Source organism: Schistocerca americana, chromosome 7, assembly GCF_021461395.2.
Source record: "Schistocerca americana isolate TAMUIC-IGC-003095 chromosome 7, iqSchAmer2.1, whole genome shotgun sequence".
NCBI lineage: Eukaryota > Metazoa > Arthropoda > Insecta > Orthoptera > Acrididae > Schistocerca > Schistocerca americana.
The window spans coordinates 260,814,092-260,831,318 of record NC_060125.1 but is presented as its reverse complement, the minus strand read 5'-3'; the positions used below and the strand labels follow the sequence as shown (position 1 = coordinate 260,831,318).

The following is a 17,227-nucleotide window of genomic DNA, read 5'->3' as shown; positions in this document are numbered from 1 at the left end:
TTAGTTACTACTCTTACTGCACTTTTTTGTAGTTTCATTATTGTTGCCAGATTTTTTGCATATGGTGCCAAACGTATGGTAGCTAAGGACTAAGGAGTGCACACAGGAATAGTATGTAACTATCAGTTGTTGTAAACTGATGATAAGACTCTTTAAGTCTTACAGTGTAAGAGTTTAACTAGTTGGCGAAATTCTTATTGATGGTATCTTGGTGTACTCATTCCATTTGAGCTGACAGTCAATATTCACACAATTTTTATATATATATAAATCAGACATGTCTGAAAGAACAGACACCATATATATATATATATATATATATATATATATATATATATGGTGTACTCATTCCATTTGAGCTGACAGTCAATATTCACACAATTTTTATATATATATATATATATATATATATATATATATATAAAAATTGTGTGAATATTGACTGTCAGCTCAAATGGAATGAGTACACCATATATATATATATATATATATATATATATATATATATATATATATATGGTGTCTGTTCTTTCAGACATGTCTGAAAGAACAGACACCGTTGATGGCCTGCAGCCGTCTAGAACGAAATTAGAATTATATATTACTACCTTCAGCTGCTGACGGGTGTTGATATATATCAACGGGTACAGATGAAAATGTGTGCCCCGACCAGGACTCGAACTCGAGATCTCCTGCTTACATGACAGACACTTTATCTGTCTGAGCCAACGAGGACACAAAGGATAGTGCAACTCGACTGCAGGGACTATCTCACGCACGCCTCCCATGAGACCCATATTCCCAACTTAATGTCCACACACTACATTTGTAGTGCCCCTGCTCATTACACTCATTACATGTCCGAAAGAACAGACACCATATCTATATAAGTATATAGTTCTGGCAATACTGGCCATGACCTCCTTCTTCAGTGCGGATGCACACATATTACCCAAACTCTTACGGGACTTGACAAGAATGTCTTCCACGAGTAATGAGTGTGTTGGGTAGGGACACTACGAATGTAGTTTGTGGACATACAAGGTGAGAATGTGGGTCTCGTGGGAGACGTGTGCAAGATAGTCCCTGCAGTCACACTATCCTCTGTGACCTCGGTGGCTCAGATGGATAGAGCATCTGCCATATAAGCAGGAGATCACAGATTTGAGTCCCAGTCAGGCACACATTTTCACCTTTGATATATATCAATGCTCGTCAGCAGCTGAAGGTATCAATATATAATTGTGTTTCCTAAAAAAAATTGTTTTATTATGCAATCTAAAGAATTATCATATTTATTTAGTGTATTATTTCCTCTCTTTGACAGAAATTCATGGTGTTAATTTTATCTTCAGTTTTAGTTGTAAACAATACTGAGGATTTTATTTGCTTTTTATACCAGGAGTTTTGTCATTTCATCTATAATTAACATGTTTTTCTCAGCTACGAAGAGAATTTTTTCTCCATGCCTAACATTTCTAAGTCACTTATGTATATTAAGAACAACAATGATCCTAAGTTGCTGCCTTGTGGAACTTTTCTATTAATGTATTTTGGATCTGATAAATGTTTTACTAAGTCATTGGATATAAGATCTGCTTCTTAAGAAAAACACTGCTTTTTAATGTGACACAAACATTTTTTAGCACCTATGCACCATTGTCAGTGGGTTTCCTTTATTAAAATCTGTGAAATGTGAATGTGTTTTGCATGATGCCTAATCTACAAAAATTAGGTCTAAAGAACAGTTTCCATTTTACATTCTTCTGCAGGACCATTTGTACATTATCATGCACTGGTAGCATGTCGTCTGCAACCAAAAAACAATGTAATAATTTACTAAAAAATTCACTGTGTGCAAGTCCCTTTACTATCTTTATGCCTTGTAACCATTTTTATAAATATGGTTGCAACCATTCATTAGCTACCCTTCTTATTCCTAATGATTCTGTCTTCTCCAGTAGAATTTTATGACTGACATTGTCAGAGACATTTTTTAAATCTAAAAATATATCTGTTAAGCAGTTCATTATCTGTTGCATGTAGTACCACTTTTATAATCACCACTGATTCTGTACTTCTACTATTTTGGAACCAAACTGCACTGTTCTCAGCTAATTCATTAGTCTTTCTTTCACAACTGGCTACAATTTTTGAGAATGGTGACAGCAGAGATACAGACCTGTAAGTTTCTCTGTCTCTGGTGTTAACTATATGTGGCAGAGGCTTGTTTTAACTACTGTGGAAAGTTACCTCTGCTGTAGGGCTTATTTATTTTGTTAGTTAAGGGAGCTTGCATGCTGTCTAGGCATTGTTTGAGTATAAATACTGGCACTTCATCTGTGTGTGCTGACTTTTATTCTTCTGCTATCTTGACTTCAATCTCTTTCATAGGCAACACCATATTTGTATTTGTTGCATCATTATTTACATAAACTGCATCTGTGTTCCATAATTTTTATTGTAACTTTTGCAACATTATTAGATAAATATTCATTTTCAAAATTTGCTAGTTTCTGTGGAACATTTATCAATTGACACCTGTCCTTTAAGTTGTAATGCTTTTGTTTATTTTTACCTGTTTCCTGTTTTATGACCATCCAGACAGCTCTGCTTTTATCAGCATTAAATATTATTTTGTTAATTGAAGACTTGTTTGCAAAAAAGAATTGCCCTTAAGTAGACCTTTTTGTAATTGTGGTAAAAGTCTAGGAGTTCTGGCTCACTGTGGCTCTTTTTAATGGAAATGAGTGTCTGGAAGAACTTTCTAGTGGGTGGTGATGTCCGCTTGTTATTTGAATGCCCTACTGCTGTGAGTACTTCTGGAAATGTCTGATCAAAATTCAATTTAAGTAGTGTAGCAAACTCTACAGACTTGAGCTTGATATTTTTTCTGAGTACTTTTCCTCCTATATTAATTTTTAGAATACAGTACATTCAAAAAAATCTTAGCCATTTTATTTTGAAAGGAATCTTTCATAGGCCAGCAGTTATGAGCCTTTCCAAACCAGCTTTCACTCATACTGTGCAAATGAGATGCATCAATGACCACTGTCTGTATTTGTAAACACATGAGGAGATGCTTATGCAGAATTTTTAGTTACTCATGTTGCATTGTTAACCAGCCATGCCACTGCATAACTGGGAATGATGCTTATGAGGATGTTATTGATTTATGATAGTGTTCATACTTATGTCTTCACATAGCACTAGTGTACTTTTGTGAATTGAGACTTTATGCATAATATCGGTTGATTTATTGACTGAGACGTCTATACTACCTCAAGGTGATGGGTACACACAAAGAATTTTAGTAAATGCCAATATCTGTTAATTCAGAGCTTGGTGTCACAAAATATTTATACTGAATAACAATAAATATATCACATGTTACTTTAAAGTATTTAATAAATGCGTGGTCCTTTACTCACTAAGGAAGCCCGAAAATAACAGCTTACTTTTGCTTATGACAATAGTACTATACAGCAGTATTCTGTGATGCATGTTACTGTGCTGTTTGAAGACTACAGTCCGTTTTTAATTTGCTGTACTTTTATTTTTATTGATTGAATTCTTTGATGAAAAGTTGTATCTGTGTGTGTTCCAGTTTTACTTTTCATTGTGTCTTCTTTTATCTTTCTGATATCTTTCTGGGGTGTAGAGATGTCTCTTGTGAAATAAGTGGAAATGTTTCTAAATTGCTGGAGACGTTGAGTAGACAAGGGCACCTGTTGTCTGATTTTATTTCAAAATAGGCTTATTACTCCTATCCAGGACAATGGGTCCTTGATTTGAGCGATGCGAGATTTAACTTCTATACTTTCACTAATCATCTCAGCCATCCTTCACTTGATCCAGACACATGGTGAAACCTGTTTTTTGTGTGTACAATAAGACTGTGTCATCCTTCCAGCCTTTCTACCAGCCACCAGTTCCCAAACAAAAAACTGAAAGAAGAAAAATACCAATATGACCAGGTGAATTGGGGAAGAGGGTGTATGAACAGAACACAAAGGCTTGTTATAGAAACGATTTCGCAGAATACACTGGGAATTCCTGTAAATGTGTCATTCACCGTTTTTTTCCATTCATATATTCCATTTAACAGTGGTACAGATCAGAGTATGGAATTTTCACCAACGTGTCTTATAGTGCTACAACCTTACTTGTTCCCCAAATTTCCTATCTTCTGCCTCCCAGCTTGGTCGCTATTTACTGTCCTACAGTTATCTTTATTACTGTTTCTTTTGTGCTCTTGTTCACTATTGTTTACTTCACTTTTAGTTATTTGTTTTTTATTTTTGTCTCTCATGTTTATCCTTCTATTTTTATTTACTTATTTGCTTTTTTTATGTACGTATTTCTCTCTGTTTATTATTGTCCTTCATACGACAAATGAAATGCTCCCTCTGTTTTGTTTATTTGTGCATTAATTACAACAACAATAATAATAACCCCGTGGAGGCCCGGGAAAAGAATAGGCCTCCGGTATGTTCTGCCAGTCGTAAAAGGCGACGAAAAGAACAAACCACTAATAGGGCTATCCCCCCTTTTAGTGTGATTAGTTGGTTCAGGACAGAACTAATGAAGCCTCAGACAAGCGCTGTCATGGTCGGGGACGACGCTTGAACCCTATGCCTGTCCACAATGGTAACGACACTGCTAGCCACACGGAAAATGATTTAAATCCAAATAGAGGTGTTTTGCAGGACATGCTTCCTGCAACCACCCTAGAAGGAAAACAGTCAGAGGATGAGATGGTCTGATGAAGTTAACCGACACTTCATGTTCTGTTATTACCAAGCAACAAGCTTAGGAACCAACACAACTGGATACAGATCACAAGTATACACAACATTTATTACCAGATACCCAGAATTAAAATTTTTAACAGAACAATGACTAGCTGATGATCAGATCTGTGTAATAATAAAAAATAACAGGATACCCTAGTCAGAATTAGAAAACATCAAACAACAAGTACAACAAATACTGGAACAAAATAATGTACAGTCAGAAGAAGAAGAAAATACAGTAATGGACTCAAACATCCCAGAGCAAACAAACCGATAACAACACGCATCAATTAAACAATCAGAGGAAAACGAAATCTTAAGACAGCCACCAGAACAAGCACAAATAGAACATAAAGTGACACACATGTTAGATATAGAAGAAAAATTTCAGCTGACATATATAGAATACAAAGACACAAATACAGACATTAGACCATTCTTGCATAGACCACCAAATAACCCACAAGTCAAAACAACAATAACAACTATCAACACAATCATACACAACAAAATAAATGAAAATACAACTATGGAAGAGTTACAACTACTGGTTTATATAGTAGCACTCACTACACTAAATATACACACTAGGCAGAGATCAGAACCAACCAACACACAGAAGAAACCCATAAAACCAGCATGGCAACACAGGCTACAGAACAGAATAGAAAAACTTAGAAAAGACATTGGACAGCTAACACAATTTATAGGAAATGAAATATCAGACAAAAAACGAAAAAGGTTAGGTAAAATCTCACAAGAAGAAACGATAGAGCAATTAGATGAAAAGAAGCAAAAATTACAAGCATTGGCCAAACGACTTAGAAGATACAAAAAAAGTGAAAATAGAAGGCAACAAAACCAAACATTCAACACAAACCAAAAGAGATTTTACCAGACAATAGATAACACACACATTAAAATAGACAATCCACCAAACATAACAGACATGGAAAACTTCTGGAGCAACGTATGGTCAAACCCGGTACAACATAACAGACATGCACGGTGGATACAAGCAGAAACAGACACATACAAGATGATACCACAAATGCCTGAAGTGGTAATTTTGCAACATGAAGTCACCCAAGCAATTAATTCTACGCACAATTGGAAAGCCCCTGGAAAAGATAAAATAGCAAATTTCTGGCTAAAGAAGTTCACCTCAACACATTAACATCTAACTAAATTATTTAACAGTTACATTGCAGACCCATACACATTCCCTGATACACTTACACATGGAATAACCTATCTGAAACCTAAAGATCAAGCAGACACAGCAAACCCACCTAAATATTGCCCCATAACATGCCTACCAACAATATACAAAATATTAACTTCAGTCATTACACAGAAATTAATGACACATACAACACAGAACAAAATTATAAATGAAGAACAAAAAGGCTGTTGCAAAGGAGCACGAGGATGTAAAGAGCAACTGATAATAGGTGCAGAAGTGACATATCAAGCTAAAACTAAACAAAGGTCGCTACACTACGCATACATTGATCACCAAAAAGCTTTTGATAGTGTACCCCACTCATGGTTACTACAAATATTGGAAATATACAAAGTAGATCCTAAATTGATACAGTTCCTAAACGTAGGAATGAAAAATTGGAAAACCACACTTAATATCCAAACAAATTCAAATAATATCACATCACAGCCAATACAGATTAAGCGTGGAATATTCCAAGGAGACTCATTAAGTCCTTTCTGGTTCTGCCTTGCTCTTAACCCACTATCCAACATGCTAAACAATACAAATTATGGATACAATATTACTGGAACATACCAACACAAAATCACACATTTGCTATACGTGGATGATCTAAAACTACTGGCAGCAACAAATCAACAACTCAACCAATTAGTGAAGATAACAGAAGTATTCAGCAATGATATAAATATGGCTTTTGGAACAGACAAATGTAAGAAAAATAGCATAGTTAAGGGAAAACACACTAAACAGGAAGATTACATATTGGATAACCACAGCGACTCCATAGAAGCAATGGAAAAAACAGATGCCTATAAATATCTAGGATACAGACAAAAAATAGGAATAGATAATACAAATATTAAAGAAGAACTAAAAGAAGAATATAGACAAAGACTAACAAAAATACTGAAAACAGAACAGACAGCAAGAAACAAGATAAAAGCTATAAATACTTATGCTATACCAATATTGACCTACTCATTTGGAATGTGAAATGGAGTAACACAGACCTAGAAGCACTCAATACACTTACACGATCACAATGCCACAAATATAGAATACATCACATACATTCAGCAACAGAAAGATTTACGTTATGGACAGGTAGACAATTTAAGAAAATTCTTTCTAGAACAAGCAGAAACTAGCAAAATACACAAAGCAATCACTCATATAAATACATCAGCTACACCACTGCAATTTCATAACCACTCCTAAAACCCTTTAGATCACATAACATCAACAGATACGAAGAAACTAAATTGGAAAAAGAAAACACTACATGGCAAGCACCCATATCATCTAACACAGCCACACATCGATCAAGACGCATCCAACACATGGCTAACAAAAGGCAATATATACAGTGAGACAGAAGGATTCATGATTGCAATACAGGATCAAACAATAAACACCAGATATTACAGCAAGCATATTATTAAAGACCACAACAGATAAATGCAGACTTCGCAAACAACAAATAGAAACAGTGGATCACATAACAAGCGGATGTACAATACTAGCAAATACAGAATACCCCAGAAGACATGACAATGTAGCAAAAATAATACATCAACAACTTGCCATACAACATAAACTAATAAAACAACATGTTCCCACATACAAGTATGCACCACAAAATGTACTGGAGAATGATGAATACAAATTATACTGGAACAGATCCATTATAACAGATAAAACAACACCACATAACAAACCTGACATCATACTCACCAATAAAAAGAAGAAATTAACACAACTAATCGAAATATCCATACCCAATACAACAAATATACAGAAGAAAACAGGAGAAAAAATTGAAAAATACATCCAACTGGCTGAGGAAGTCAAGGACATGTGGCATCAGGATAAAGTTGACATTATACCAACTATACTATCAACTACAGGAGTCATACCACACAATATCCACCAGTACATCAATGCAATACAGCTATATCCGAACATATATATACAACTACAGAAATCTGTAATTATTGATACATGTTCAATTACCCGAAAGTTCCTAAATGCAATGTAACATATACCGTACAGTTAAAAGGAAGTGATGCTTGATCAAGGTCCGCGTCACTTTCCATTTTTAACCAGACCTAAGGTCTGAGAAAGGAAAGAAGATAATAATAGTAATAATTTTGTGTGGCTCAATGGTCTAGTGCAAGTCTTTCAGTCGGACGCCACTTCAGCAACTTACGTATCACTAACCTACACCGGCTATCCAACACAGGAAAGGAGACCTATAGTTTAATATGGAATCCAAACCATGTGTTGTTCCTAGTAACTCCTCACGCTATTGAGGGGTAGGCTAGGTTGAAACACAGATTGAAAAATCAGTAGTCAACTGAGATTTGATCCCATAACCTCTGTGTTTCCAGGCATGTGCTTGACTAGTAGACCAGCAGGCTGACTTCTTTTATTCTGATAATACTGTCGTATGTTCTGTTGGTCCGTTAAGCTGGGTATTTTTTCTTCATCCATTTGTTTAGTTACCCTTCTCCTGGTCTGAGTTCCAGAATCCTGTGGATTAGGAATCCTATTTTAAGGATCATACATTTACTTTGGATTTGCACCTACACTATTCTTTGCTCAAAAGTAATTTTTCATGAGTGTACTTTTATACAATGTGTGTGTGTAGTTGTGCTGAATAACAACTTTGTGAATAAAACTGTTACTGTAATTAATGTTATTGTCACTGTTTTTGACAGGATGTGTTGTATATTCTTACCGGAAATAACCAGTTTTGTGTGTGGAATGCTGTTTGCCGTCCATCCGGTACACACAGAAGCAGTAAGTTTGTTTCTAAGTTTACAAATACCACTTTAGTTTTGTATAATGTCAATTACATGCAAAATTATTACAAAGTTTATTGATGAAAATGTAACTTTTCAGGTTACTGGTGTAGTGGGGAGAGCAGAAACATTATCATCAGTATTTTTTCTGGCAGCTTTCATGTTTTATGCAAAGGCTACAAGGAAGAAAAGAGTAACAGGTAATTTTTTCCTATTGATATACCCATAAGTCTCTTGAGAATTAAAAAAGAAATATATTTATTCATTCTTGCAATATTTGTACTGTCATGCTAAGGAAATAAAGATAGGGCACTACCGTTTCAGCCAGATAAAACTTAATGTTTAACTTGGGAGTATGTGTAATTTGAACTACCTACACCCGTAATGATTCATCCGTTGCATGTTTTGGACAGCGATTTAATATTTCTCACATTATTGGGTTTCTTTTTCAGTCACTTGCTGCTATATAAATCATCTCATTTTATCACTGCAGTTCCAGTGTTATCTTTCTTAAACACACAAAGTATCATTTCTTTCTCACCTACCTTAATTTGACTCTTCACAATGAACTGATTCTTCCCTTTCTGTCCCTGAGTAAAAGTTTGCTGTTTTTACATTAGGACATGGCTACATGGAGAAAGATACATGAGCAACAAAGTATTATAGCTTCTAAGAATTTGTTGCACATGTTATCAGTAAACAGCCTCATGTTGCAAATATGATAAACAACTGTATCTGCCATATTGTCCACTCTGGATTGCTTATGGATGATAAATGTGGGGTTCATAATGTACGCTGTAATCCATTAAACTAGAGGAAAAACATCATCTAGTCAAACGATAGAACTGTGATACCCAACAGCTGATTTAAGTAGCTGCAACTATTACCAGGTTAGTACAAAGTGACTAAAAGGAATCTGGCCACAAAAGTGTTTTCTGCATTTTGTGACACAGTTTCTTTAATTGCATACAGCTATGCAATGTTGCCAAAGGTGATCTTTTCCAACAGCTACTGTAAAGACCAGTTCTGTTGCTCATTAATCAAGGTAACATATTTTGTGTCAGGCTTGTATGTGCCAGGCCTGTTTTATGTGGGCCACATGGTAAAACTATCATAACGTATTTGTTTTCAGAGATGTTGTTCCTACAGTATTACACCTTAATTTGGAGATGTTACCTTATATTTTGATAATTTACAAGAAAAACATGCTAGATATTTACCAATATCACAGTTCTGTAAGTGATTTTTTGGTATTTGTTCACAGGTTGGCATTCACTCCTTCTGTCAATCTTGTCTGTTGCAACAGCAATGCTTTGCAAAGAACAAGGAATCACAGTAACAGGCATTTGTGCAGTCTATGAACTCATTGTTGCTCAAAAGGTATAGTTGTATGATGTGTTGATATATCTTTAGAATCAGTAAAAATCTTTCAGTAGCATGAACAAATTGTTTGGTATCTATCCTACTGCATAGATAGAACATATTTTATGACCAATCACACTGATAGTAATACAGAACAAGCTGATGGTTTTGAGATCAATGGCAGTGGATTCATAAAGTGAATGGCTAGTCAGAAAAAGTCCAGAGCATAGCAAAGCTGTCTTAAGCATATACAACAGCCCAGCCAGCAATCCAAATCACAAATGTAATACAGTCTAGGTCACAACTCTTGAAGGGCACATAACTAACTACTTCAAAGACTATCAAGAGACCGGCTGGCAAGTGTTGAGTTGTGGTATTTACAGGAAGTCTGCCTCAGCGTATGGCTCCAAATGACATGCTTGTCATGACAGCACATCAAACAGGAGTGAGCTGTGGCAGAAGTATGTTGGTCAAGTATCTGTGACCTGTTCTCCATATTGATACTTGGGCTGAGCACGGAATCTGAATCACTGCATCAGCTTTAATCAGCGGTATTGCTAAGCCATGCGCAGCAGGTTGAAGGGGTGTGGCGTCTCCGCCCATGTAAAAATTTCCAGGCTCTGTGCATTTGCAGGAGTGGACCAGTAGGTGGTGAGCAAGCTGATGTGTGCTTTCCCAGAGTTGGTTGTGTTGTGACAGTGCCGCCACGACAGTACGCACAAACGGCGATAGAGGCGCTCCGCAACTCGGCTGAGCGCGGGAGCGCCACCTAGCCACAAACGGCGCCGGCCGCATGTCATGGCACGGCAGTCGAATAAGAGATACTGAGTTGTTATCATGTAACCAGCTATTGTTTCTAAGTGAGTGTGTTTGAAATCCATGCAATTATTGGTGATTAAAGGTTATAACACTTTTTGGTGACGAGGATGGGATATTTTCACTGCGTTGTGGATTTGTGTGTTCGTGACGGGGCAGACATGGAACAGCTTATGCAAGCGCTCATTGACCAACAAACACAGCTGTCGGCTGCTATTCAGGCGTTGTCGACGTCGCTTACTCATCGTCTGTCTTCCTCTTCTTCGCCTCCATTCCCTCCTTACGACAAGGCCGCTGAAGACTGGGAGGATTATGAGAAGCGTTTGCGGCAACACTTCTTGGCTTTCAGTGTTGTCAACACTCCTATGTGTAAGTCGTTATTTCTATCTTGGATTTCCCCACGGATCTATCAGCTGCTATCTCGGTTAGCCCCTCTGCGGGAACCTGCCTCTCTGTCCTTCCAAGAAATGTGTGACTTATTGTCTAACTATTACCGAAAATCACCCATGTCATTGCCGCCCGCGTGGCATTCTACCGGTGTCGTAAACAGCCCCATCAATCTTACCGGGCTTGGGCGGCGGAACTACACGATCTGAGTAGGAAATGTCAGTATGTCACGGACACTCATCATGAGTCTTATGCTGATTCAATGGAAAGGGATGCTATTCTACGGCTTTATCCTGATAAAGAAGTTCGGCAACGTGCCCTACAACTGCCAAACCCGTTGTTGTCAGAAGTTCTAAGCATCGCTCAATCCTTTGAAGTGTCTCACGCTGCTGGCATGCAAATAGATGCGTAGTGTGATGTAGGTGCTGTACAGTCAACTTTCGACATGGACAATTTGCCCTGTTTCACAGGAGAACGAAGATGTGGCGGTGGTTCACTCGCATAAACAATGTCGCGTTGGGCCGCAACGCTCGCAGCGAAAACAGCAACTACAGAAGCAGGTTCGTTCCGCACTTCCTTCTTGTCCATGTTCTTTCGTACAGCATGACAGGGCCGCATGTCCAAAACATTGGGCCACGTGTAATTCATGTAGGAAAAAAGGCCACATTGCTTCTGTGTGTCAGTCCCCTAAAGTTCCTGTCAACGAGGACGAGGCATCGGACATGGATGTTAACTGTGTGCTTTCTCAAACAAATAAGTTGTTTGTTACTGTTCGTGTTCTGGTTAAAGACATTTGCATGCAAGTGGACACTGGCTCTGCAGTAACTCTCATTAATTCTCACACGTATTTGGAGTTGGGCTCCCCTCCCTTGTCTCCAGTTACGAGAAATCTGAGAACTTATAATAAACAGAAAATTCCTATCATTGGCCAGTTTGATGCTTCCACTGCCTACAAGTTTGTTGTTAGGCCCCTCACGTTTTATGTGGTGGATCGTGCGGGCACTGAAAACCTGTTCGGTTATGATGCTTTCCAGTTGTTCGGGTTCTCCATTGATGATGATGTGCACCTCATATCTGAGGATATTCCGTATCAACAGCTGGATGGATTGTGTCCTGAAATTTCCTGCGTGTTCTCTGCTGGTCTGGGTCGTGCCAAGGATTTTGAAGCCCACATTACTCTTAAACCTACAGCTCGCCCAAAGTTTTTCCAGGAACGCCCTATTCCGGTGGCGTTGCATGCACCTGTCAAGGCTGAGATAGACAGGTTAACAGCTTCAGGGATTCTCCTTCCTGTTACCTCCAGCGAATGGGCATCGCCAACCGTGGTGGTTTCTAAACGAAACGGGAGTCTGCGATTGTGTGGTGATTTTAAAGCCACTGACAACGCTCAGAGCCTCATTGACACTTATTCTCTTCCCCGTCCTGAGGAGTTATTTACCAAGCTCGCTGGGGGCCAGTTCTTTTCAAACTTGACTTATTGGAGGTGTACCATCAGTTGCCGTTGGATGCTTCTTCCAAGGAATTTCTCGTCATCAACACTCCTTGTGGGTTGTATCAGTACCAGCGGTTACCATTTGGCGTCACTAGCGCGCCGGCCATTTTTCAGCGGTTTTTGGAATAGCTCACGGCTTCCGCTCCCAGCTGCATCAACTATCTGGTTGACATTGTTGTCATGGGGGCCTCCACTGAGGAGCACTTTTGCAATTTGCGTTCACTGTTTCGGGTTTTGCATTCGGCTGGGTTGAGGTGCAATCTGGACAAGTCACAGTTCTTCCAACCCTCCATTGTGTATCTTGGTTTCCACTTGTCCCGTGAGGGTATACGTCCTCTACGTCAGCACGTTGTGGCCATTAACGCCCTACCCCAGCCATCTACGGTCAAAGACCTTCAGGCGTTTCCAGGCAAGATTGCTTATTATCACAAATTCATTCCATCCGGGGCGGCGGTAGCTCATCCTCTGCATCAGCTGTTACGCTAAAACATCCCTTTCTGTTGGTCCGACGAGTGTGAGCAGGCTTTTGTCCGCCTGAAGGCTCATTTGCAGTCGGCGCTCTGTCTTGCCACATTCCGTCCGGGTCAGCACTTGGTTCTGGCGACTGACACGTCACAGTACAGCCTATGGGCTGTTCTCGCCCACCGGTATGAGGATGGGTCAGAACGACCCATCGCCTATGCTTCGAAGTCCCTCAACGATGCGCAACGGCATTACTCACAAATCGAAAAGAAGGCGCTCGCTATCATTTATGCTCTAAAAAAGTTCAGCGTTTTTTTGTATGGTTCTAAGTTTCACCTCATCACCAACCACAAGCCGCTGGTCTCTTCGTTCAGCCCATCGGCGTCACTTCCGGATAAGGATTTTGGGTAATAGGTAGAAGGTAGGGGTACGTGGCTCAGGTGGAGTGAGTAAGTCTATGGAAGCCGTTGTGAGGCCTTGTGAAAATAGACCGCTCTATTGTCATCCTCCCGGCGGACAAAGGCTCCACAACTGTCGTACTTGACTGTGTGGAGTATGTGGCAGAAGGACTGCGTCAACTCTCTGACACCTCAACCTACAAAGCTGTCACCCAGGATCCCATTCCCTCCATCCAGACTGAGCTGCAAAAAATCCTAAAAATCCAAGGTCCCTCACAAGGCCTCACAACGGCTTCCATAGACTTACTCACTCCACCTGAGCCACGTACCCCTACCTTCTACCTATTACCCAAAATCCACAAAGAGAACCATCCTGGCCGTCCCATTGTAGCAGGCTTCAAATCCCCAACCGAAAGTATCTCAGCTCTGGTAGATCAGCACCTACAATCTATCACCCGCAGACTCCCATCCTACATCAAAGACACAAACCACTTCCTAGAACGCCTCAAATCCATTCCCACTCCTCTCCCACCTGAAACCTTTCTTGTCACCATAGATGCTACATCCCTTTACACAAACATCCCACATACCCATGGTCTCTCTGCCCTTGAGCACTACCTCTCCCAACGCCCACCCGAAGATCTTCCAAAAACCTCGTTCCTTATCACACTTACCAACTTCATCCTCACCCATAATTACTTCACTTTTGAAGGCCAGACCTACAAACAAATCAGGGGAACGGCCATGGGAACCAGGATGGCTCCCTCCTATGCCAACCTCTTCATGGGCCGCATGGAGGAGGCTTTCCTGAAGACCCAACAGCTGCTTCCCCTGGCCTGGTATAGGTTTATAGATGACATCTTTGTGGTCTGGACTCATGGTGAAGAAACACTCCTTAATTTCCTCCATAACCTCAACTCCTTTTCGAATCTGAATTTCACCTGGTCCTTCTCCAAAACCCAAGCCACCTTCCTGGATGTTGACCTTCATCTTGTTGAAGCTCACATCCACACCTCTGTCCATATCAAACCCACAAACAAACAACAGTACCTTCACTTTGATAGCTGCCATCCTTTCCACATCAAACGCTCCCTTCCCTACAGCCTAGGTATTCGTGGCAAACGTATCTGCTCCAGTGACGAATCCCTCAACAACTACACCAATAACCTGACCAGTGCTTTCCTCTCCCGCAACTATCCTGCAGACCTTGTCCACAAACAGATATCCCGAGCAATACATTCCTCCCCATCCAACAACAATGTTCCTACCCCCAGACCACACAGAAGCATCCCCCTTGTCACCCAATATTATCCTGGCCTCGAAAACATCAACAAATTACTCCGCCAGGGATATGACTTTCTCAAGTCAACCCCTGAAATGAGATCATCCCTTGACAAAATTCTCCCCACACCACCCAGAGTTGCCTTTCGTTGCCCCCCTAACCTCCGTAACATCCTTGTTAAACCCTACAATATTCCCAGACTACCTTCTCTACCCAGCGGTTCCTACCCCTGTAACCGACCCCGCTGCAAAACCTGCCCCATGCATCCCCCCACAACCACCTACTCCAGCCCCGCTACTGGTAAAACATACACAATTCAAGGCAGGGCTACGTGTGAAACCACACGTCATTTATCAACTGACATGCCTGCACTGCACAGCCTTTTACATCGGCATGACAACAACCAAACTGGCTGAGCGCATGAACGGACACAGACGAACTGTCCGCCTAGGAGATGCCCAATACCCAGTAGCGGAGCATGCCCTCCAGCATAATTCTAGGGACCTAGGAACCTGCTACACCGTATGTGCCATTTGGCTTCTCCCACCCAACACCAGTCCCTCTGAACTGCGGAGATGGGAACTTGCACTCCAACACATCCTTTCATCCCGCCATCCCCCTGGACTGAACCTACGTTAAACCACCTCACTCCCATTCACTCTTCAGTCTTCTCCTCTTTCCCTTTCCTCTTTAGCCATTCACGCATCTTTTCATCCTACATAGTTGTGTTTATCTTTATACTATATACCTCTTTACTTCTGTATGCATCCTCTTTGGTTTGAAGCTGGCACAGTACTTACAGTAGAATATCTTTGGCTTCCCTCTGACAACCATGCCTCCATCCTTGCTACCCTCCCTGTTTACCTTTCCCTGTTGCTTCATAACCTGGGTTGTGAGTAACTGAATCCACTTTCCCTTCTTCCCTTTTTTCCCCTCTCTCCTCCCTGATGAAGGAACAAAGTTCCGAAAGCTAGGAATGTAAATTTTCAGTTCTGTTTTATGTGTATCTATCGGCTGTACTGAGCTGAGGTAAGTACTGGCCAGCCCCTCTATCTCTTTGTTAGTATTGTTTCACATCTTATATGAGATTTTCCATTAATCATTTAGATCACTCTAAACATAAACTCCAATATGCCTAACACCAAATGATATCATTGATATGACAAAAAGTATCCAATCTTTAACATTTTTATAATGACTCTGTGTTCATCCTGATTAACTAAAACAAAATTTTCTTATTTCAGCTTCGATTAAATGATTTGTACAACATGCTTCGCTCTACTGTGAATGGGAAGGCAACATTCCATGTTTCATGGTCATCTGTTGCTACAAAGCGACTGACTGTACTGGCAGTCACCACCATCTGCCTGTTAATGTTAAGACTGCAAATTATGGGCTCTAGGCTTCCAGTTTTTACAAGGTGTGTTAATCTATAAGGTTGTGGATTTTGCTCATAGCAAAAAATTTAATGTTAACCAAGATTATTGTGTATTGTTCATATCCTAGAGGATCTGACATGCATCTAGATTCATTATGTTAATGACTACTAATATTTTTGATACAGAATGTTCTTTCACTCTGCAGAAAAATATACAGTGCAATCAAACTTCATAACAGATTAAAATTGGCTGATGGACATGAGCTTACACTCCTATCTCCATTTCACAGCTCACACTCTGCCAACTGGGGTTCATCTGCAAGCCATGTGAGCTTTCACAGTAATTAACAAATTGGGCTTGAATTTTAGAGACAAATGGTTCAATTACCCGTCCATCTATTAAGATTTTTCAGCCCTTCTCCTACATCATTTCAGGTGAACACTGTGATGACTCCTTCAATAATGTGACAGCCAAATCTTCCCTCCTCCTTGTGTGTCCAAGTGAGATAGGGCTCTGTCCGTGGTGAAGCTATCAAAGCCTCACTCCATCATTAGTCATCATATAATTGTTCAAATAGTTCTTAAACGACCTATGAGGAGCTAGTATTTTGCTTTTATGTTTGTTGTGGCATACAATATGTTGTCACAACTGTCTGCACTTTTATTTATTTTCTGCTGTCTGCTTCATCTTAAATTACAACTACCTGTAACTCATTAGTAATTTGCAGTTGGAATCTTAACTCTGTGGACTTTTTATGTGCAATCCCTTTACTACATCCAGTGTGTCTCATAACAAACTGTTTGGGGAAATAGAAATCA

At 39.7% G+C, this 17,227-nt stretch overlaps 1 protein-coding gene across 1 annotated transcript in view; it reads left to right on the top strand.

Moving 5' to 3' along the window:
- Positions 1–17,227, top strand: part of LOC124621975 (protein O-mannosyl-transferase Tmtc3) — a 112,439-nt gene that overhangs the window by 35,904 nt on the left and 59,308 nt on the right. The window contains exons 5-8 of the mRNA XM_047147509.1: positions 8,748–8,829; positions 8,932–9,031; positions 10,096–10,211; positions 16,275–16,450. Coding sequence (XP_047003465.1) covers positions 8,748–8,829; positions 8,932–9,031; positions 10,096–10,211; positions 16,275–16,450 — 474 coding nt within the window. The remainder of the gene's footprint in view (positions 1–8,747; positions 8,830–8,931; positions 9,032–10,095; positions 10,212–16,274; positions 16,451–17,227) is intronic.